A 23,708-nucleotide genomic window follows, 5' to 3' on the forward strand; every position below is an offset into this window, starting at 1 on the left:
GCGTTCCTGATGTCACACCTGGAAGGCGAAGCCCTGGCCTGGATTAACCCCCTGTGGGAAAATGAGGACCCGATGATCACCGACATCCAGGAGTTCCTGCAAGCTTTCCGAAGTACCTTCGACGAACCCGGACGAACTACCGCAGTGACCTCTACGCTCCTCCGTCTACGCCAAGGGACCCAAACAGTCGGCCAGTATGCCATACAGTTCCGCACGCTCGCTTCGGAGCTGGGCTGGAACAATGAGGCCTTAACGGCGGCCTTTTGGGAGGGTCTCTCTGGTTGTATCAAAGACGAACTCGCCGGCCGTGATGTTCCACGCACCTTGGACGCTTTGATTTCCCTGGCCACCTGGATTGACCTCCGTTTTCAGGAGCGTACCAAAGAGATAGTCCGGGAGAAGCGACCACCTTGCCACGTCTTGCCACCACAGAAACCTACCGCACCCTCGTCCCTGCCTTTCCGTGAATCATCACCAGAACCCATGCAAGTGGACCGTCTGACCCAAGCCAAGCAACGCCGTGCAGAACGGCTCGCCCGGGGCCTGTGCTTCTATTGCGGAGATGGTTCACACATGCTCCGTTCTTGCCCGGAGAAACCAGGTAGACCCCAGGTCCAAGGGATGGTGGGAACCGCCACCCTTGCCACCGAAATCCCTTTGGTTCCAGTTAAACAGACTGTCCGGGTGACGACAGAGGGGACCCGGTTTTCAGCTGAGGCCCACATCGATTCTGGGGCGGCAGGCAACTTTATCCACCAGGCCACGGTAGACAAATACCAGGTCCCTGTCACTCCGCTGAAGAAGCCCCTCTGGTTCGCCTCAGTGGACGGCAAACCGCTCTACGAACCTGTCCGGTTTACCACCGAGCCCGTGAGCCTCCAGGTTGGCACTTCGCATATGGAGACCATCGCCTTCTATGTCATCCCGAGGATGGCTCCTGAGCTCCTGTTGGGCCTGCCCTGGCTGAAACTCCATGACCCTGTTATTAGTTGGCGCTCTGGCGCGATTAACCGCTGGAGTCCCTTGTGCCACGAAACCTGCTTGCAGCCTTTTCCTCAGCCCCTGGCACTTGACTCAGTCAAGCTGCAGGATCCTGAAGAAGAGACTACGCTATCCAGTGACGTTCCACCGCCCCAGGCATCCGAGACCTTGATTTCACCGCCTTCTAGAGTTGAGACTTTGAGTCCAGCGGCTACTGAGGATGAGACTATGACCGATACTCGGTCCGAGACGCCCGATCTGGTCGTCCAGGATTCCATTCCTGCTTCTGACTGTCCTTCCCTTTCCGTTGCTTCCGTTGCCACTGCTCGAAAATCTTCGGTTAAGCGTGTTGCGGTCCGGAAGGGTGCATGGGGTCAGCCGTCCCTCCTTTCCTTTGCGCTGGGTTACGGTCCGGGGGCTCGGTCCCGGGTGCCCCGGGGTCCTTTGCTCGGAGAGGGGGGCTTCAAGGGGGGGTACTGTCACGCTCCCGGTGTCCCAGCAGCGCTCCTTACCTACTAAGCCGGTCTCACCATCCAGGCACTGCTCCGTAACCACTGAGCCAGTCACACCTGTGTCACACCACCACTCTGTACCCACTGATCCAGCCTCGCCAGCGTACCACCGCTCCTTCCTCACTGGTCCAGTCCATGCGTCCACCGGTCACGCCTGCCATTCCCGCTCATGCTCCCCAGAGTCCTGTTCCTGGTCTCAGGAGTCTGATTCTGACTAATGTTCTGTAGGGTCTGTATAGGACTGGGCCGTGCCCACTCACCTGGTCTTATAGCCCCAGCACTGCTGCAGCAGGAAATGACCTGAGGCTGTGCTGAGTATATAAGACTGGCCTTTCCATGTGGGCGGGGCCTGATCATCGCTTGTGTTTCTATGCCTTGTCTTGTGAGCTAGGTGCTCAGGTCTTTGTTCCTGTTTCCTATTACTGCCTTAAAGTACGCTGTGACCTTAGTGACCTGGTCCTGTCTTTGCTTCCTGATACCTGCACCCGTTCCTGCCACGTTAGTGCTCCAGCTACCGTGTACCCTGCCCTCCAGTTGGGGTGCTCGGTCCAGTGGATCCACCTCCTGGGCCTACCAGTCCTCCCCGGCCCTCACATTATCCTTGTATAAAAGGAGTTGTCCAGTTAGTTTAACATGGTTAGTCACTATTTTATGTAACCCCTCTTATGTTAAAGGGGTTTTCCCACAAACCAAGTTAATTTCAAAGTTGATTTTAATCAATAGATCTTAGAATAATAATAGTTTCCACAATCGGATGTGTTTAAAAAAAATGATACTCTTATAAATGTGTCCCTGCTATGTACTGTGTAATGGCCGTGTCTGACCGTACAGGGACATGGTACAAGTATACTACAACTCCTGGGCAGGGGAAGACGCAAAAGAGAGTATACGGATAGCACAGCATAGGGTAGTATCTGATTCTTTTTTTGAGGTAAAACATTTCCCTACCTAGTTTTAAAAAATGTTTTACCTCATAGAAAGACTAATTTGTCATCCATTCTTTAATGTTTGTAAACTATATTACTTCCTCCCCGGCCCAAGAGATGTGTTTATGATCAGACTATGTCCATGTACGGTCAGACACAGCTACTACACAGCACACAGCAGGGACACATATATAAAATTATCACAGCACCGGAAGATTTTTTTTAAACACATACAATTGTGTAAATTATTATTCCAAGATCTATTGATTAAAATCAACTTTAAAATGAATGTTGCTCATGGGAAAACTCCTTTAAGTAACTGCCACAGATGGAGTCTTTTGTAATTACCTTGCTTTTCCAAATCCTTCTGTAACTGGAGCTGTTGTTCTGGCCTCATGATCTCTGCCTGAGAATCCTCTGCCTTCTGAGACTCCTCTGCCTTCCTGAGACTCCTCTGCCTTCCTGAGACTCCTCCGCCTTCCTGAGAATCCTCTGCCTTCCTGAGAATCCTCGGTCTTCCTGAGCCTCCTCTGCCTTCCTGAGAATCCTCTGCCTTCCTGAGAATCCTCTGCCTTCCTGAGACTCCTCTGCCTTCCTGAGACTCCTCTGCCTTCCTGAGACTCCCCTGCCTGCCTGAGACTCCCCTGCCTTCCTGAGACTCCTCTGCCTTCCTGAGACTCCTCGGCCTTCCTGAGACTCCTCTGCCTTCCTGAGACTCCCCTGCCTGCCTGAGACTCCCCTGCCTTCCTGAGACTCCTCTGCCTTCCTGAAACTCCTCTGCCTTCCTGAAACTCCTCTGCCTTCCTGAAACTCCTCTGCCTTCCTGAGACTCCTCTGCCTTCCTGAGACTCCTCTGCCTTCCTGAGACTCCTCTGCCTTCCTGAGACTCCTCTGCCTTCCTGAGACTCCTCTGGCTTCCTGAGACTCCTCTGGCTTCCTGAGACTCCTCTGGCTTCCTGAGACTCCTCTGCCTTCCTGAGACTCCTCTGCCTTCCTGAGACTCCTCTGCCTTCCTGAGACTCCTCTGCCTTCCTGAGACTCCTCTGCCTTCCTGAGACTCCCCTGCCTTCCTGAGACTCTTCTGCCTTCCTGAGACTCTTCTGCCTTCCTGAGACTCTTCTGCCTTCCAGTGAAGTCACATTAGATTTTCCCTGAGTACCTGAATCTGGAATTTGACGTACCATTACAGTGATGTGACTTTCACGGTGTGTAGATAGGCGGGGCTCCATTCACCAGGGCTCATGCACTACGTCTGTGCATACAGCTGCAGACACAACTCTCCTATATCCCTGCACATTTCTCCCTGCAGATCTCTCACTCTACCTTGTGTCTGTAGGTATACAGAAGAGTGCATATACATGTACTCACACATTGCCTATACCCTGTGAAATTTTTATACACCCGGCTGTATTGCCTCCTACACTCCCTGACAGAAATTTTGTCGCTTATCCATGTTATGTAAATAAAAGCTTATAATCGGATTTTAAATTTATCCATTGGTTTTATAAATTACTCTTTTGAAAGCTGAAACCCTCCCAAATTTGGTTTAGGTTATGAAAATAACGATGCTGCAAAGCTGAAATATTGATCATTTAATGAACACAGAAAGGTCAGATTTTGGCAAGACAAATGTTTTGTCGCCCACAGAAAGTAATGTGAAATTCAAAGAAATAATTAACTTCTAATACAAAGATATGTTGCATACCATTGGTGAATGAAGTTGTGGGGCTATTAGAGCCATAATTAATATTTTGTGTGCCTTCCATGAGCTTGAAGGACTGCATCCATGCGGTTCAACAATGATTCATACAATTTATTGATGAAGTCATCAGGAATAGCAAAGAATGCAGTCTTACATGCCTCCCAGAGTTCATCTAGATTCTTTGGTTTTGTTTTCCAAGCTTACTCTTTCATCCTACCCCAAACATGCTCAATGATGTTCATGTCTGGTGACTGGGCTGGCCAGTGCTTGAGCACCTTGATCTTCTTTGCCAGGAGGAACTTTGTGGTAGAAATGGATGTATGAGATGGATCACCATCCTGCTGCACAATTTGACCCCTTTTATGATTGGGAATGTAAGAGTTAGCTAATACTTCTTGATATTGTAGGCTATTGATATTGCCTTCCACCTTGCAAATGTTTTGCACACCCCCATACTGAATGTAACCCCAGATCATGATCTTTCCACCACCAAACTTAACTGTTTTCTGGGTGTATTTGGATCCATACGCGCTCCAGTAGGTCTCCTGCAGTATTTGCGGCAGCTGTGGTGTAATTCAACTGAAGATTCATCAGAGAAATCCACCTTCTGCCACTTTTCCAGCATCCATCTGTTTAGCAGGCTGGGGGACTTGGCAAATGCCACACGGTTTTTTAATTGCCTTTTGTTTACTGCTGGTTTCTGGGCACTGATTCGACCATGGAGGCCATTTCGAGACAGAATCCTACAAACTGTTCTAGTTGACACAGGGACTTGAGGTGACCAGGCCTGTTGGAGTTCTGCTGAAGTGGAAGTGTGGCTGGCTTTGGATTTGGACCAACAAACGTTCCTCCTGAGCAGTTGTCTTGTGGGGTCTGCCGGACCTGGGCTTGTAAAAAACATCTCCAGTCTCTTCAAATCTTTTCTTAATTCTTTGTACTTGATGCTGAGACACATTAAAGCTGCCAACCACCTCTGCAGTGGATCTGGTCTTCAGCCTCTTGATAATCAAGGCTTTGGTCGCAGGGTGGATTTTGGCATGTTGTCAGAGGTCAAATTGCAGTTAAAGTGAAGGTCTGGGGTGCTAGGTTTCTCGTTATACACACTCACTAATTAATCGATCATTTAGTGAGCACAGGTGAGGATGTAAACTAGGATTGGGTGCATTATATGACAAGGCAACAAAACTTTTGTCTTGCCAAAATCTGACCTTTCTGTGTTCATTAAATGATCAATATTTTAGCTTTGCAGCAACGTAATTTTCATAACCTAAACCAAATTTGGGAGGGTTTCAGCTTTCAAAAGAGTAATTTATAAAACCAATGGATGAATTTAAAGTCAGGTTATAAGCTTTTATTTATATAACATGGATAAGCAACAGAACGTTTGTCAGGGAGTGTATTATATACATGAATTCATACATCCCTTTGTCCAGAGCTCTACCTTGTATCTGTATTTATACAGCAGAATGTGTATATACAGTGACTAGCAAAAGGGTAACAATGTTTTGTGTTTTTTGAATTTCAGGCACCATATATCACCATCCACTACAGCTTTGAGTGTGAGACTACCTTCATTTTATTGGCCATCTCATACATAAATTTAACTTGCAACTATTTAGCAGATTCTTGTCATGTCACTGCATTGTTACTCTTTTGCTCCTGGTTTTTGAAAAATTATTTTCTTCCTGTATACTACAAATTACAACCTGTTCTCACATTCCCTAATAGCTCAAAGTGTTATTAGGTTGATTCTCAAGCGAAAGGTCACTGGTTCAAATCGAGGAACAGCCATGAAGATTTCCCAAGAAAAGAGAAACCGTATCTTCCAGCTCATCGATAGCAGTCTCTCAGCCTAGTAAATTGACAAACTGCATCAGCATCATGGGAGTGCCATGACAGTTGTGAAGAATACGAAATAAAGTCCTTCCATCCATTCAAAAGCCAAGAGGTGGATGTCCAGGCAAATTATCCTCAACAGATCAGCTTATCAAAAAGTCTATCAGTTCTGGCAGAACAAATATGGCAATGGAGGTGGCTTGTGTGCTTCATAATAGGGAAATCACAGACATCCGTATAAGCACCGTGCAACACACCTTACACAAGTTTGAAATAGTGGTCTGAAAAAGGTGAAGACGCCTCAACTTCAATAACATCATAATAAGCGTTGGCCCAAGTTGCAAAGTATTAAAAGTGAAGAGTAGAATAATGGAAACAGGTGATTGGGAGCAATTAGATGAAAGTCAATAGACTAGACTTTGATGGGTGCAAATGGATCTGGAAGAAACAATTGTCAAAGGGGCTAATGGATCGAGAAATTAAAGGAACTGTCAAGTGTGGTGGAGGAAGCCTGATGATATGGGATTGTTTCACAGCCATAGGTGTTGGATACTAGACCAGGATCGATGGTGGTCTCAATGCTGAGCTATATGTGAGTATCCTACAAGATGAGTTACTTCGTACACTCAAGAACTATGGTTATGAGAAGGGCGACATAATGTTCCAGCAGGATAACGACCCGAACCACATGTCATGATTGGCGAAGAAAAGGCTGTAGAGGTGGTAGATTGGCTCCCATAGTCCCCAGACCTCAACCCAATCGAACACTTGTGGATAGAGGTTCGGAAAAAGCTATATACATACCCAAGTGAAGTGAGTCGACCATTATGCACCAACATTGGGAATGTGTAGAAGAGACCTGGGATCAGATTTCAATTGAGACATGCTTGAATCTCATCTTGAACTTTTCCAGAAGGATTCAGAAAGATGTGTAAAGCAACAAAATTAAATTATATATGGATATAAAAAATAATAATAATGAATCTTAATGTTGGTAAGTAAATGTACCATATAACAGAGAGGACATGTGGTACCGATAGACTAATCAGTAAGGAAATATCCAGTGAGATACTCAGGAGGAAGAAAAAAGAACAGATAACCAGTCAAATATTGGAGGGAAGATAAAACTAATGTTTATTCATTACAAGTAAAATTGTGTGGTGAATTTTACAAGAGAAAGAGCATAACCCATAAACAGTAATTTAAAAGCGCTAACAATACTTTATTGGTGCAGATAGCAGATTATAAAACCATTTTATCCTATTGTCATATATATGGACTACATGTATTGAGCACAATGTGTAGAATTTCCTTATAAAATAAATAACATATGCTAATTTAAAGTGCACAAGCAACATTGAATGAACGGACAGACAATGCTGAGAAGGTGTTGCGGCACCAACAAAATGATACAATGATAATATGGATAAGGTGAATTATAACTTTTAGCACAGCAAATAAATATACAGTAACATATATACACACAATAGAACTGAATGGAGTTACTGGGTATATATAGTATGTATGAACAGAATGTGTATATCTAATATTGCTTATGTACAGTTGACACCAGTAGTTTACATACACTATCTAAAAAGACACATCTGCATGTTTTTCTCACTATCTGACATGAAATCAGAAAAAAACTTTCCTGTATTAGGTCAATTGGGAACCAAAATTATTTATATTTGCCAAATGGCAGAATAATGAGACAGAGAATGTTTTAAGGCATTTTTATTACTTTTTGCAAAGTCAAAAGTTTACATACATTTAATAAGTATTTGATAGTGTGCCGCCCCGCCGGGGGTTGCTGCTGTGGCTCGAGGGTCTCCAGACCCAGGGGCTCACGGCCACTTCAAATGAAAAGGAGGTATTTACAGGGGATAAGAGTTCATGACGCCACCCGTGGTTCGCGGTAAGGGGTGTACCGCCGATGGGAGTACCAAGGAGATGGAGTGGGGCAGCCAGATCACATTCCCTCCACGGGTAGGGGGGGAGGCCCCGAGACTGTGGATGGTGGAGGTGCAGGGGAGCGCAGCGCTGGTTGAAAGCAGGGGAGGACCACGTACTCACTCAGGCATTGTTGGCAATGCTGCGACCACAAAGCAGACTCTGATACAAAGGTATACCAAGTCTCTGGGTGCCGCTGCCTGTAATATACATCACTACACTCCTATACTACGCCTGCAATATATATCACTACACTCCCTATATACTACACTTGCAATATACATCACTATACCCCTATATCCTAGAATTGCAATATACATCACTACACCCCTATATACTGCACCTGCAATATACATCACTACACCCCCTATATACTAAACTTGCAATATACATCACTATACCCCTATATACTACACCTGCAATATACATCAATGCACCCCTATATACACCTGCAATATACATCACTACACCCCCCATATACACCTGCAATATACATCATTACACCCCCAAAATTAGTCACTACTCACCTCTCCCTCCTTATTTTCCCCTCCTCAGGCTATTAGTGACCCCTCACCTCTCCGAACAGGGGCCCCCGCCGCTGCTTCTCCTGTGGGGGTCCTGGCCGTTGCTGTTCTTGTAGGGGCCCCACCGCTGCTTCTCCTGTAACGGCCCCTGTGGCTGCTGCTCCTTTAGGAGCCCCCCTCACTGCTGCTCTTGTATGGGCCCCCGCCGCTGCTCTTGTAGGGGCCCCCACCACTGCTTCTCCTGTACCGGCCCCCACCGCTGCTGCTCTTCTAGGGGCCCCTGCCGGTGCTCTTCAAGGGGCCCCCACCACTGCTTGTCCTGTAGGCCCCTGCTGCTGTTTGTACAGGTCCTGGCTGCGCTGCCCTGCCGGGAACGCTTCAAATGACATGCGCGCGCGCCATACTGACAACATCAGCGCGCGCGTGTGTCACAAAGAAAGTGTCGGCAGGGAACAAAGCACAGATTCCTGCATTCCGCTGTCTGCACTGACTGTGCAGAGCTGCAGGATTGTTCCCTGTTCCGCACGCTGCTTGTGATGAGGGCGATCTGACAAGGGACCTCCCGGAGCCTGGAGCTCCGGACAATAGGTCAGATTGCCCTCATTTCTGACCGGAGAGCAAGGTCCCCCTGAACCTTCGGGCACCAGCTGAACCGGCGATATCTCCGCCACTGGGTAGATTGATGTGCTTTAGCAAAAAGCTTTATCTTGGTCTCATCTGTCCACAAGACGCTTTATCAGAAGGATTTTGGTTTACTCACGCACATTTTGACAAACTGCAGTCTAGCTTTTATATATCTCTGTTTTAGCAGTGGGGTCCTCCTGGGGCTCCTTCCATATCATTTCATTCAAATATTGACGGATAGTTTGTGCTGACACTGATGCTCCATGACCCTGCAGGACAGGTTGAATTGCTTTGGAACTTTTTTGGGGCTGTTTAGCCTACGTTGCAATTTTTCATTAATTTTTCTCTTTCGTCCATTTCAAGAGAGCTAAAGGGCCATGGGTTATAAACATCTTGATTATGGTACACCACGGACAAAGGACCATCAGGTGGACTTGTAACTTTGAGATTGTAAATGTTTTTCAACAATTTTGGTGCTCAAGTCTTCAGTTCTCTTCTTCTCTTTCTGTTTTCCATGCTCAGTGTGGCACACATAGACACACAATTCAAAGATTGAATCAACATCTCCCCTTTTTACCTGGTTTTAAGTGTGACATATTCATTCATTCATTCATTCATTCATTCATTACTCACTCCCCATCCATTTTATTACAGTAAAAGCTGATTGTCAGTGAGGGATAATCTTTATTCCTCAGTGATTTGTCTGGAGCAGTGTCCTCGGCAAGACATTAATTATGCTGAGGCTGTGTGTGAAGGTGGAGGAGGATTGAAAAGGTTTAGTTACTGTTACAGTCGTCTTTTTGTAGGGACTAGTGACGGATTCTGGGCCAGAGTCTCTGTGCCTTGAGACTCTGCTGATTTAATGTATTCCCTTTCCTTTGAAGAGCAGAGGGTTAATGAGAGTTCTCTTTGCCAGCAAGCATTCTCTTTACCTTTCCAGGTGTTTCTGGTTTGAACAACTCCCAGGCCCTATATATACCCTCTGCTTCCTGTAGAGGGTGCCAGTTATTCTCTCACTCATTTGGGTGCCTGGCTTGAAGGGGGATGGAGCTTGTGGAGTCCTCTTTGCAAGTTGCTGTATAAGCTGCAGTCTTGGTGCTGATTGCAGCAGTCTGTTCTTGTGTTTCCCCTTGTGTGTCTTTCCTTCCCTTGGTGTTTTACTAGCACAGCGGTGGAGCTAGCAACCCTCACCTGCCAGCTCATTAGCCAGGGCAATTACAGGGTCTAACAGGCTCTCAGGTATCCTGTTCGGTGACCGGTATGGAACCTATATAGGGACTGGCTAGAAGTGTAGTGTACAGCTGCAGGTGAGTGAAGGAGGTGCTCCATCTTCCCCCTCACTAGCGCTTGGGCCCACCATTGTTTAAGTGTCCCCGGTGTACCCCTTGTGTAGTGTTGTGTGTCGCGTCATGCACCATACTTCCCTGTCACTCGCATGACAGTTACAGGGAGTGTTCTTATTGCTGGCTTGCAGCCCAACACAAGGGATGATGCACCAAGTAGTCAAAACAGAGCAGAGGATTTTGAGGAGGAAGTGGTGTCTGTGAAAGCAGAGCTGATACCGTTGGATATAAAGTAAGACAAAAATGCATAAAAGAACATGAAATTTGTCATAAAAGGTATATGTAGTTATTTAGGGGCATTATCCTTAGACATTTATGGCAAAATTAATAACGGAGTCAGGGTAGTGGCATCTTCTTTAAATATTCTTTAGATGTGTTTAAAATAAAAAAAAAAATTGCAGTATAATACAAAAGTGAGTACACCCTCCCCACATTTTTGTAAATATTTTAGTATATCTTTTAATGGGACAACACTGAAGATATGACACTGATACAATGTAAAGTATTCAGCGTACAGCTTGTATAACAGTGTAAATGTGATGTGTCCTCTAAATAATTCAACTCACAGCCATTAATGTCTAAACTGCTGGCAACAAAAGTGAGTACAGTAAAGCGGGCTTTACACACTACGATATTGCTAGCAATTGTTAGCGATATCGTACGCAAAAGCACCCACCTCCGTTGTGCATGCGATTTCGTGTGATCGCTACCGCAGCGAACATTATCGCTATGGCAGCGTCACACACACTTACCTGGTTGGCGGTGTCGCTGTGACTGCCGAACAATCCCTCCCTCAAGGGGGAGGGACGTTCGGCATTACAGCGACGTCACCGCGATGTCACTAAGCGGCCGGCCAATCAAAGCAGAGGGGTGGAGATAAGCGGGACGTAACATCCCGCCCAACTCATTCCTTCCGCATTGCGGCCGGCGGCAGGTAAGGAGACGTTCCTCGCTCCTGTGGTGTCACACACAGCGATAATAAACCATTACCGATTTTTGGTTTTGGGACGACCTCTCCATGGTGAACGATTTTCACCATTTTTGAGGTCGCTTAAGGTTGTTGGTAAGTGTTACACGCTGCAATATCGTTAATGACGCCGGATGTGCGTCACTAACAACGTCACTAACGCGTGACCCCGACGATAAAACATTAACGATATCGTAGCGTGTAAAGCCCCCTTAAGTGAAAATGGCCAAATTGTGCCCACTATTTTCTGTGACCACTCTTATTTTCAAGCACTGTCTTAACTCTCTTGGGCATGGAGTTCACTAGAACTTCACAGGAGCCACTGGAATCCACTTCCATCTTTCATGATGACGTCACGGCCTTAGTAGATGTTAGACACCTTGTGCTCCTCCACCTTCTGTTTGAGGATTCCTCAGAGATGCTAAATGAGATTTAGGTGTGGAGACATACCTGGCCAGTCCAGCACCTTTAACCTCAGTTTCTTTAGCAAGGCAGTTTTCGTCTTGGAGATGTGTTTGGGGTTGTTTTTATGTTGGAATACTACCCTACAACCTAGTTTCTGATGGGAGGGAATCATGCTCTGCTTCAGAATGTTACAGTATATGTTGGCATTCATGGTTTCCTCAATGAACTGTATCTCCCCACAGCCAGCAGCACTCATGCAGCCCCAAACCATGATAGACCTACCATCATGCTTGACTGTAGGCAAGACACACTTGTCTTTTTACTCCTCACCTGGTTGCCACCAGATATGCTTGACACATTTGAACCAAATAAGTTTATCTTGGTCTACTCAGACCACAGGACATGGTTCCATTAATCCATGTCCTTAGTATGCTTCTCTTCAGCAAACTGTTTGCAGGCTTTCTTATGCATCATCTTTAGAAGCGGTTCCTTCTGGGAAGACAGTCATGCAGACCAATTTGATGCAGTGTGTGGCATATGGTCTAAGAACTGACAGGCTGACCCCCCACCCCCATAAACTGTGCAGCAATTCTGGCAGCACTCATAAATCTAATTTTAAAGGACAACCTCTAGATATGACGGTGAGCATGTACACTCAACTCTTTAGTCAACCATTGCGCTACCTATTCTGAGTGGAACCTATCTTGTTAAACCTCTGTGTGGTCTTGGCCACCATGCTGCAGCTCAGTTTCCGGTTGTGGGCAATCTTCTTATAGCCAAAGCCATCTTTATATACAGCAATAATTCTTTTTTCAGATCCTCAAAGAATTCTTTGCCGTGAGGTGCTATGTTGAACTTCCAGTGACCAGGATGAAAGGGTGTTTGAGCGATAACACCGAATTTAACACACCTGCTCTCCATTCACACCCGAGCCCTTATTAATAGTCACATGATACTAGGAAGTTAAAATGACTAATTGGGCACAATCTGGTCATTTTCCCTTAGTGGTATACTCACTTTTGTTGCCATTGCTAATGGCCGGTGTGTATAACATAAGTGGTGTGAACCTGGAGTTCTGTGCTGGTACTTGTAGTGCCACATGTTTCTGCTTAGGTATTCTCAGGGCAGGTTCACTGGTGGCTAAGGAAATGGATGGGTCTGGCCACCTACATTCCCCACCCATGGGTGTGTTTGACATGTGTCTGACAGGCCACATGGTTTGTAATGGAGTCTGTTGTTTGGCACACAATGTGGAGTCTTTGTAGCAGTGTGGGGAGCAGCACTGCAGGAGAAGCAGCCTCTGAGAGGAGAGAGGTTTCTAATCTCCAGGAGGTAGCAGCCTCTGGATGGAACACAGCTGAGGGAAGTCAGCCTGTGTTGAGAGACTGGTAGGAGACTGAAAGAAACTGGTAGAAGGGTGTGTGTGTGTGTGTGTGTGTGTGTGTGTGTGTGTGTGTTTGTGTATTTGTGTGTTTGTGTGCGTGTGCGTGTGCGTGTGCGTGTGTGTGTGAAAAGCAACCTGTGTGGAGAGGCTGCTCTAGTGCACAGACGTATTGAGGCCTCTCTGGAGGGAGACATCTTCAGTGAGATACCACTGAGGAAAGTTGATCAAAACCTGTGCAAGCGAAGCGCTTAATTAAAGGACTTGAAAACCGTGAGTGTGATGGCCAGTAAGCCGTTTGTCCCTTTTGAAAGCAAGATTTTGTTTATGTACCCAGAGTGCAGTTTATGTCCTGTTTAATAAACTGCTGGACTTTTTATTGTGTATTCTCGTATGCTACCTCGCATCGCAGCAAAAGCGAGTAAAAAAAACTCATGTTGCAGTGTGTGAACTGGGTGCAACCTCACATAAAATATATACTTTTATTTTAAAAAAAATCATACTAAGTGCCAGCTCCAAGTCCCAGCAATCCTGCCTCCATCTAGTCTTCTACATGGTACATTCTGGTCCCTATTGTGCAATGTTTTGGGAGGAAAGTATCCTTAAGTATCTTGATGGTCCATTGGTTTTACATTTTAGCTGTGTTAATACTGACCGTTTTCTTTATCTTGCTGTCATTAATCAATGTTTACATTTTATTGCAGAGACTGTGCGGATATAAAGCCTTAATTAAGAAGATCTGTAGTATCTGATTCGGAACTTGTGTATTGCACCCTAGAGACTGTGCTGGAATTTTCCCACACTGTCGAAATGGAGTGTGATTTTGGCCCAAATAAAGACACTCAGACTGAGCTTGCTGAGAGAGTTGCTGCTATAGACGTGGAGGAACAAGGTAAAGGGCCAGATGCTCTCTTTTCGGAAGATATGAACAGCATGACAAATAATGGCATGAGCTCTGAAACTAGTGAGGATGTGTTTCTTTCTTCCCAAGATCAGAGGGACTTCAGCTGTTTCCAAAGAGCCGCTTCTCGGCCTACACTTTCAAACAGAAAATTCTCCCTCCAGGAAAGGCCTACAGGAGGTTGTCTGCCCTCCCACCAGGGCTACGGCCCATATGCAACTGGTCCTGCATCACACATATCACCACGAATAGTCAGAAGGCCAACGATTGAATCCAACCGGGTCTCTATCTCTGACTCAGATGTAAGTTGCTCTTCTCTTCTGTCTACTGGTTCTTGTAAGAGAAGTCTCCAGCTTTATACACTGTAATTTTTAATTGCAATACTCTCTTTCCTCAATCATGTAACTACTTATGTCTCCAGTGGTTGCCCTTGGTAGACTAAAAATGCTGAAATTGCTCAATGTTATTTTTGGCATATGTGAAAGGGTATGTGCGCACTAGGCGTTTTTTTCACGCTGCGTTTTTATGTGCGTTTTTGTCTCAAAAAACACACCCGCGGCTAATAAAAACGCACCCGCGGCTAAAAAAACGCATGCGTTTTTACCGCGATTTGGTGCGTTTTTTGCTGCGTTTTTGCTCACTGCGTTTTTAATCAGTGCACAATGCCATTAAAGATTGTTGATGGAAAAAAAAAAGCTCTGATGTCATTTCCTTCTTCAAAATGTTCATTGTATGCAGGAGAGCAGACAGCTGCAGAACTAGTGTATGCAGGAGAGCAGACAGCAGCTGCAGAACTACAAGGCTCAGCATCCTCCTTCCAGGACTGTATGCAGGATTTCTTTGCCCCCCCAAACAAAAAAAATGACGTGGGCTTCGCCATATTTTTGTATGCTAGCCGGGTACAGCAGGCAGGTACGGGCTGCCCCCAACCCCCAGCTGCCTATTTGTACCCGGCTGGGAACCAAAAATATAGGGAAGCCCTTTTTTTTTAAATAATTTTATGAATTTCATGAAATAATTTAAAAATAAAAAAATGACGTGAGCTTCGCCCAATTTTTGAGTCCAGCCGGGTACAACTAGCCAGCTGGGGATTGGAATCCACAGTGCAGGGTGCCCATGCTTTCTGGGCACCCCCGCTGTGAATTGCAGTCCCGCAGCCACCCCAGAAAATGGCGCTTTCATAGAAGCGCCATCTTCTGGCGCTGTATCCAACTCTTCCAGCTGCCCTGATGCCGGGTGGCTAGCTGGGTAATAATGGAGTTAGGGCTAGCTGTATATTATCAGCTGGCCCTAAGCCCGAAATTCATGGTGTCACGCCAATATTAGACATGGCCACCATGAATTTCTAGTAAAGATAAAAAAACCACAACACAGAAAAATATTTTTATTTTAAATAAAACACAACACAATTAGTGACTCCATCTTTATTAAAATATAGAACCCCCCTCCGCAGTAATCCTGGGTCAAGGGTCCCGCGCCGTCCAATCCGGATCCAATATCATCTGATCGGTTTGCTGGAAGGCAAAGCGATCAGATGATGTGTCAGGTTCTAGGGGCTGAAGCACATCACACATCAGCTGATTGTATAAAAGCCGATTATACAATCAGCTGAAGCATCAGTGCAAAAAAAAAATAAAAAAATAAAAAATAAATACTCACGTCTGTGCTGATTACCGGCAGCTCCTGCAGCGATCGGATGAGAGTCTGATCCTGTCCCATCGCTGCCGGAGCTGCCGGTAATCAGCTGATGAAGTCCCCTGACGGCAGGATCAGCTGATAGCCGGCCGGGCGACACCGCGAGAATTACGATCAGCTGATGCGTCAGGTGACTGCATCAGGTGATCCACCGCCAGGTCCTGCAAGCTTCGTACGTGCCCCGGGGAGACTGCAGACAGCCAAAGCGGCGGTACCGGGACCCTGCAGACAGGTGAGTATATATGACATTTTTTTTTTTTCTACTGTTCACTTTTGTTTTCGCCGCTGCCTCCACCTCCCGCCCAGACATGGCGCCGCACGGAGCTGACATGCACAGGACGGGAGGTGGACGCAGCGGTGATGGTACCGGGAGGATTCCTGCTTCTGTGTTTACCAACAGAAGGAATCCTCTTCCTGTACACGTCACTTTACTGCCCACCACTTGCGTTTATAGCTGCGTTTTTAGTCATAGAAACGCAGCTATATGCGTTTTTCATTGCGTTGTTGAACATCTCATTGAACTCAATGGGTGAAAAACGCAGTGAAAAACACAGAAATAATTGACATGATGCATTTTTGTGGTCACCACAAAAACGCAGCTACAAAAAAACGCTGTGTGAGGACAGCACTTCTGAAAACCCATAGACATTGCTGGGGAAGCAATGTCACTGCGTTTTCAGCACAAAAACGCGGTAAAAAACGCCGCTAAAAACGCAGCAAAAACGCCTAGTGCGCACAAGGCCTTAGAGTACATATTTTTATGTTCTAATGGAAATAGACAGTTTTTATACTTTATTAAATGAACAAGTTATTCACTTGCTGGAAACCTTTTTGCCCCAAAGACATGCAGTTTTTCTGGTTTGCCAAGCATAATTTTTGCGCTGACTGACATCATGTAGCTGACAGTCAGTTGGGAGAGAAGTATTTCATGTTACTCAGCGTTTTTAGATTTTATTATTTTCTGATTATATTAAGCTGGAACTTTTTGTGACATTTTTTTTAATTACACCAAAATGACTTTTAGCAAAATCTAATAATGCAGACTGAGCTTTTTATTTGTTTACAAATGGAGGATTTTGACCAATAAAAATAATTACTGTGAACAGTTAAGAAAGTTGAAGATGAAATGGTCTCTAAAAGGCATAAAATTAAGATGACACATTTACTTTGTATTTTGGGCATTTTATATAGATAGATAGATAGATAGATAGATAGATAGATAGATAGATGGATAGATAGAGGGATAGATAGAGGGATAGATAGATAGATAGATAGATAGTATACAGTGGGTATAGTATCTATCTATCTATCAGAAAGTATTTAAACCCCCTTTAAATTTTTCACTCTTTGTTTCGTTGGAGACATTTGGTAAATTCTTTTTTTTTCTCATTACTGTACACTCTGCGCCCCATCTTGACAGAAAAAAAAACAGAAATGTAGAAATTTTTGCAAATTTTTTAAACAAGAAAAACTGAAATATCACATGCTCATAAGTAGATTACAAGATGGATGAGAGAAAAACAGGTTAAATGCTGCGCTAGAAAACCACGGTTCCAAGAGATGTGATGAAATCCTTTCCTTTATTGGCACAAGTCAACGCGTTTCGAAGGCATAGCCGCCTTCTTCATCAGGACAAGACAGTACAAGAAAAGAACAGCATGACCTTTTTTTTTTTTTGTGATGAAATCCTTTCCTTTATTGGCACAAGTCAACGCGTTTCGAAGGCATAGCCGCCTTCTTCATCAGGACAAGACAGTACAAGAAAAGAACAGCATGACCATTGTTTCATTGTTCATTGTTTGATTATATCAAACTTGTTCTTTTCTTGTACTGTCTTGTCCTGATGAAGAAGGCGGCTATGCCTTCGAAACGCGTTGACTTGTGCCAATAAAGGAAAGGATTTCATCACAAAAAAAAAAAAGGTCATGCTGTTCTTTTCTTGTACTGTCTTGTCCTGATGAAGAAGGCGGCTATGCCTTCGAAACGCGTTGACTTGTGCCAATAAAGGAAAGGATTTCATCACATCTCTTGGAATCGTGGTTTTCTAGCGCAGCATTTAACCCGTTTTTCTCTCATCCATCTTGTAATCTACATTTCTCCATCGGGGCTGCTGCTGACCACTACCGCATAATCTGCCTACATGCTCGCATAGGAGTTGTGCCTGTCACAACTGGAACAGGTGAGTACCTGTTTTTTCACGTGTATCCCCTCATCCACCAGATAAGACCCTATTTTTGCGCTTTTCTCCTCCACAGTTTTCGCCTGATGCTCATAAGTATTCAGACCCTTTGCTCAGAAACTTATATTTAAGTCACATGCTGTCCATTTCCTTGTGATCCTCTTTGAGCTGGTTCTACTCCTTCATTGGAGTCTAGCTGTGTTTAATTAAACTGATAGGCACACCCCTGTCTATATAAGACCTCACAGTGCATGTCACACCATATGAGAATCATGAGGTCAAAGGAACTACCCAAGGAGCTTAGAGACAAAATTGTGGCAAGGCACAGATCTGGCCAAGGTTACAAAACAATTTCTGCAGTACTCAAGATCCCTAAGCGCACAGTAGCCTCCATAATCCTTAAATGGAAGAAGTTTGGGACCACCAAAACTCTTCCTTGACCTGGCCGTCCAGCTAAACTGAGCAATCGTGGGAGAAGAGCCTTGGTGAGAGAGGTAAAGAAGAACCCAAAGATCACTGTGGCTGAGCTCCAGAGATGCAGTAGGAAGATGGGAGAAAGTTGCAGAAAGTCAACTATCACTGCAGCCCTTTACCAGTCAGGCCTTTATAGCAGAGTGACCAATGGAAGCCTCACCTCAGTGCAAGACATATGAAAGGCCGCATAGTTTGCAAAAAAAACACATGAAGGACTCCCAGACTATGAGAAATAAGATTCTCTGGCCTGATGAGACAAAGATAGAACTTTTTGGTGATAAATCTAAGCGGTATGTTTGGAGAAAACCAGGTACCTTATCACAGTGAAACATGGTGGTGGCAGTGTCGCGGGCGGGGAGGACGCCGTCGCTGCTGCGCTCTCGCTAACGCTCGGGTCCGGCGCTGCTGTGGCTGCTGCTGCTCGGTGGCTCGAGCGGTGGGCCGGATCCGGGGACTCGAGCGGCGCTCCTCGCCCGTGAGTTAAAGGGGTGGTTGGTTTGGGCGATTTAGTCCGTGACGCCACCCACGGGTCGTGTTGAAGATAGGCACCAACGCTGCAGGTGGCGAGGATCCCGGGAGCGATGGTAGGGAGCAGCTGGGATGTTGTTTTCCCCCTCTGTGGGTAGGGGTCGGTGGTCCCGGGGCCCGGTGATGTGACGGGGAGGCAGGGTCGGTGAGGGGCAGGGTTGCAGGGACAGCGCGGCGCGGTGCCGGATGGCACGGGTGTACTCACTCAGCAAGAAAGGTACAAAGTCCTTGGTAAACCAAAGGGCTGGATGGACGGGTCCCGCAGCCGGCTGCAGTGTCTCTCCCCGGACAGGTGATGGCGGCTGTCTTTCCCTGCACCTTGATGTTCTCCTTCTGACTACTATGGATTCCCAACGGTAGTCCGCTCCCCGATGAATGGGTACCGGAGGAGTCCGTTTGCCCGCAGGCGCTGGCCCTTGGGTCTCTAGCCTTAGGCGGTAGCTGTATACCCTCACGGTGTGGGCGGTTCCCTTCTATCGGGTCTTTGGTTGTTATGAAACCCCTAGGGGTCCGGTCACATTCGGATTTGACTATTATCGGCGGCTCCAAGCCTGGTCGGGGTCCGATGGCCCTGCCTGTGTGTGCTGGCTTCACTTCGCTCTCCAGTCGGTACCGGCGGGCCAACGCCCGACCCCGGTCCTACGGTTCTGCGTTGCTTCACCACTCCTGCAGACGGCCATCACAGTCTGCTAACCTTGCTGTCAGTGCCTGGGCCACAAACCCAGACACCCAAGTGCTTGCTCCTCTCACTTCAAACTCCAAACTCTATCTGTCACTTTTCCCGCCTCCAGGCCTGTGAACTCCTCGGTGGGTGGGGCCAACCGCTTGGCTCCGCCCAACCTGGTGTGGACATCAGACACTGGAGGGAGGCAACAAGGATTTTTGTTTGGCTGTTGTCCCTGTCTGATGGGGGTGGGGGGTGTTTGTATGTTATCTGTGACGACCTGGCTAGGCCAGGGCGCCACAGCAGCATCATGCCAGGGGGGTATTGTTCAGCTACAGAGACAGGACAACTGGTTGCAATTGAAGGAAAGATGAATGTGACTAAGTACAGACATATCCTGGAAGAAAATCTCTTCCAGAGTGCTCTGGACCTCAGACTTGGCCGAAGGTTCACCTTCCAACAAGACAATGACCCTAAAAGCACACGGCTAAAATAACAAAGGAGTGGCTTCAGAACAACTTTGTGACCATTCTTGACCAGCCCAGCCAGAGCCCTGACCTAAACCAATTGAGCATCTTTGGAGAGACCTGAAAATGGCTGTCCAACAACGTTCACCATCCAACCTGACGGAACTGGAGAGGATCTGCAAGGAAGAATGGCAGAGGATCCCCAAATCCAGGTGTGAAAAACTTGTTGCATCAATCCCAAGAAGACTCATGGCGGTACTAGCTCAAAAAGGTGCTTCTACTCAATACTAAGTAAAGAGTCTGAATACTTATGACCACGTGATATTTCAGTTTTTCTTTTTAATAAAATTTGCAAACATTTTTACATTTCTGTCTTTTTTCTGTCAAGATGGGTTGTTGAGTGTACATTAATAAGAAAAAATGAACTTTTTCGAATTGACCAAATGCTGCAAAGAAACAAAGAATGAAAAATTTAAAGGGGTCTGAATACTTTCCGTACCCACTGTATGTGTGTATATATATGTATGTACATATATATATGTATATATGTGTGTGTGTGTGTGTGTGTGTGTGTGTGTATGTGTATATATATATATATATATATATATATATATATATATATATATAAAATGTATGTGTATATATATACATATATATATATATATATACATACATATATACATTTTTTGTTTTGTTTTGTTTTCATCCTTTACATTTTAAAAATTACAAAAAGGAAAATGGGCTAATGCAAAAGTTTGGACATCTTTGGGGATTTATGTGCTCCGATAACTTTGACCAAGGTCTCAGATCTTAATTAGTCTGTTGGGGTTATGACTTGTTCACTATCATTGTTAGAAAAGTCCAAGTGATGAAAATTTCACAGCTTTATAAACACCCAGCCTCCTCTAACCTTGTACCAAAACACAGCAGCCATGGGTTCTTCTAAGCAGCTGCCTAACACTCTGAAAATGAAAGTGTTGGAGGCACACAAAGCAGGAGAAGGCTATAAGAAGATAGCAAAGCATTTTCAAGTTGCCCTTTTCTAGGTTTGAAAGGTAATTAAGAAATGGCATTTACAAGAACAGTGGAGGTCAAGATAAGGTCTGGAAGACCAAGCAAAATTTCTCTGAGAGCTGCTCATAGGATTGCTAGAGAGGCAAATCAGAACCCCCTTGACTGCAAAAGACCTCCAGGAACATTTAGGAGACTCTGGAGTTGTGGTACATTGTTCTACTGTCCAGAGACACCTGCACAAATATGACCTTCATGTAAGTCAGCAGAAAGCCTCTCCTGCATCCTCACCATAAAATTCAACGTAAGTATGCAAAAGAACATCTAAACAAGGCTGATTAATTTTGGAAACAAGTCCTGGGAACCGATGAGTTTAAAATAAAATTCTTTGGCCACAATATTAAAAAGTATGTGTAGAGAAAAAAGGGCACAGAATTTCAGGAAAAGAACATGTCACCAACCATTAAGCATGGGGGTAGATCAATCATGCTTTAGGTTGTGTTGCAGCCAATGGCATGGGGAACATTTCATGGGTGGAAGGAAAAATGGATTCAATGAAATTTCAATAAATTCTTGATGCAAACATAACACCATCTGTAAAAAAGCTCAAGTTGAAAAGAGGATGGCTTCTACAAATGGATCATGATCGGGTACCTTGAAACCGCTCAGATCGGACTTTTACAGTCTGGGTCTGCCCATCACTAGCCAGGACCCAAAGTTCCCAGCAGGACATTGCATAGTACCTACTTTTTTTAGTGCTTTTTCTGTCCCATTTCTTTTCCTGGTAAGTGGTCTACACATTTTTACCACTCCCATCATGTTAATGAAGAGATGATTCCTCAGACCCAGATCACCTTCGTTTATTGCTCTATGGTCAAGTTCTGATTCTCATCTGCCCACTTTTGGTTTTGGACAGTGTTAGTTCTGACAGCTTTCTATCACAGCCATTATTCATTTTTTCCAGCATATTCTGAGTAGTTCTTTATATGTGATTTGCCTAGACACGCTAGCCTTCGCTCCCCATGCCCGTCATTGCGCTTCAAGCACCCACGACTCCTGCCCTTTTGCATTTGTAGGTACTAATTTATTATGGGCACATTTTAAAACACCGACTTATTTTAAGATGCTCTAACCCAGCTTTCTCACTATCATCATGTCAAAAATACTCAAATTTTTTTTCTTATTTTCCTCAACTACATTTTTAAATGTCTTGTTGAGAAGTTTGACCTGGTACTTAACGTATTTATTATCAGAAATACAAGTCTTTGCGGATGGCCTTATCATTGATAGTTGCTACTACTTTGCATATATTTAATATAATTTTACTGACCTTGTGGCACATTTGGCAATATGTTCAGACTGGCATAGACATCAGCACAATATTCTTGGCATTTGGAGGTATAATTTACACAGTCTTGTATGTCTAATGCCAGCTTAACTATTTATAAGCTTTATACCATCCTTGGACCCAGCCCCAAACTCACCAGATATTAAAGCTCTGCATTCTAAACGCATTGTCTAATTATACAGCACATTTAGCAGATGATCATCTGAATAATTGTTTATATTTCTCAGCAATATGTGAAATTCCAGATTTTAAAGGCTGGTCAAAATTGGGTACTGCCATAATTTACACTGGTGGGTTAGTTGGTTAATGGTTTAGGAAAGCTTTATTCGGAAAATAGCAAAATGTTAATGAGAAGCTCTATGTATCATGTTTATCACTAAATATAAATGTGATCTGATTGTTTCCCTATTGTTATACCTTGGATGTTTTTCCTTTTATTTTACCAATTAACCCTGCCATACACATTAGTTGTCTGTTAGTTGAATGATGGGTCGGTCAATCGTTCATCCGGAAGCCATCTCGGCCGGCTCTCCCTTACACAGGAGTGATCACTCCTGTCTTCTCTATGCTCATATGTCTGGTGGGGACTTCCTAGCTCTATGAGACAATTCGATTAGATTAGTAGTCAAAAATCGTGCATGAGGAATTAATATGTCCCTTAACAAAAAATTGTCTGGGGATTCTATACACATTAAAATGTTAGACGGTATCGGTGAGTTCAACCAACATTAATATGACATTTATGAGGGGGGTTTAGTCCTGGTAGGATAGGTGGAGTAAAAACTTTGGTTACTAAAGTCATTACCTAAATAGATCATATGCACTCATCTCCTGGTTACCAATTTGTCCTCCAAAAAGGCAAGCAGATGGCCTCCATTAGACTGAATGGGGTTCTTCTCCTTCTGTGTGCATCAGTTTTTTGTAATGGATCCATATTCCACATATATTTTGTTTTATTATTCCAAAACAGAGAAATGAAATTCACTAATGCTTTTGTAAATAGAGATTTACATGACAAAATGGCTACCCGCCATCATCACTAGAGAAGCTTATCTCTTACAGCTTTCATTGAACTCAAATAAAATGATGTGCTGGAGAAATAATTTTGTTAGAACTTAGCCTTCATAAAGTCTTGAAGGGTGGCTAACACGGTACAAAGATATATTGCACCTGTATCAAAATGGAGGATACCAGAATGTACCACATCTTTATGGAACAAAAGACACTTCTCTATCTACTGGGTTACAAATTACTCACTATAAACATTCTGAAACCCTATGCAGGTTGTTA

At 44.8% G+C, this 23,708-nt stretch overlaps 1 protein-coding gene across 4 annotated transcripts in view; it reads left to right on the forward strand.

The window, feature by feature from the left end:
• The window catches only part of CAMKK1 (calcium/calmodulin dependent protein kinase kinase 1), a 445,750-nt gene that overhangs the window by 169,654 nt on the left and 252,388 nt on the right, over nucleotides 1-23,708 (forward strand). For 3 of the 4 annotated variants that reach the window (XM_075336377.1, XM_075336378.1, XM_075336380.1), the window contains exon 2: nucleotides 13,856-14,354. In XM_075336377.1, coding sequence (XP_075192492.1) covers nucleotides 13,962-14,354 — 393 coding nt within the window. In that variant the 5' untranslated portion in view covers nucleotides 13,856-13,961. The remainder of the gene's footprint in view (nucleotides 1-13,855; nucleotides 14,355-23,708) is intronic. The other variant, XM_075336379.1, reaches the window with a different exon arrangement.

This window comes from Anomaloglossus baeobatrachus, chromosome 2 (assembly GCF_048569485.1).
Source record: "Anomaloglossus baeobatrachus isolate aAnoBae1 chromosome 2, aAnoBae1.hap1, whole genome shotgun sequence".
In the NCBI taxonomy this organism is placed as follows: Eukaryota; Metazoa; Chordata; class Amphibia; order Anura; family Aromobatidae; genus Anomaloglossus; species Anomaloglossus baeobatrachus.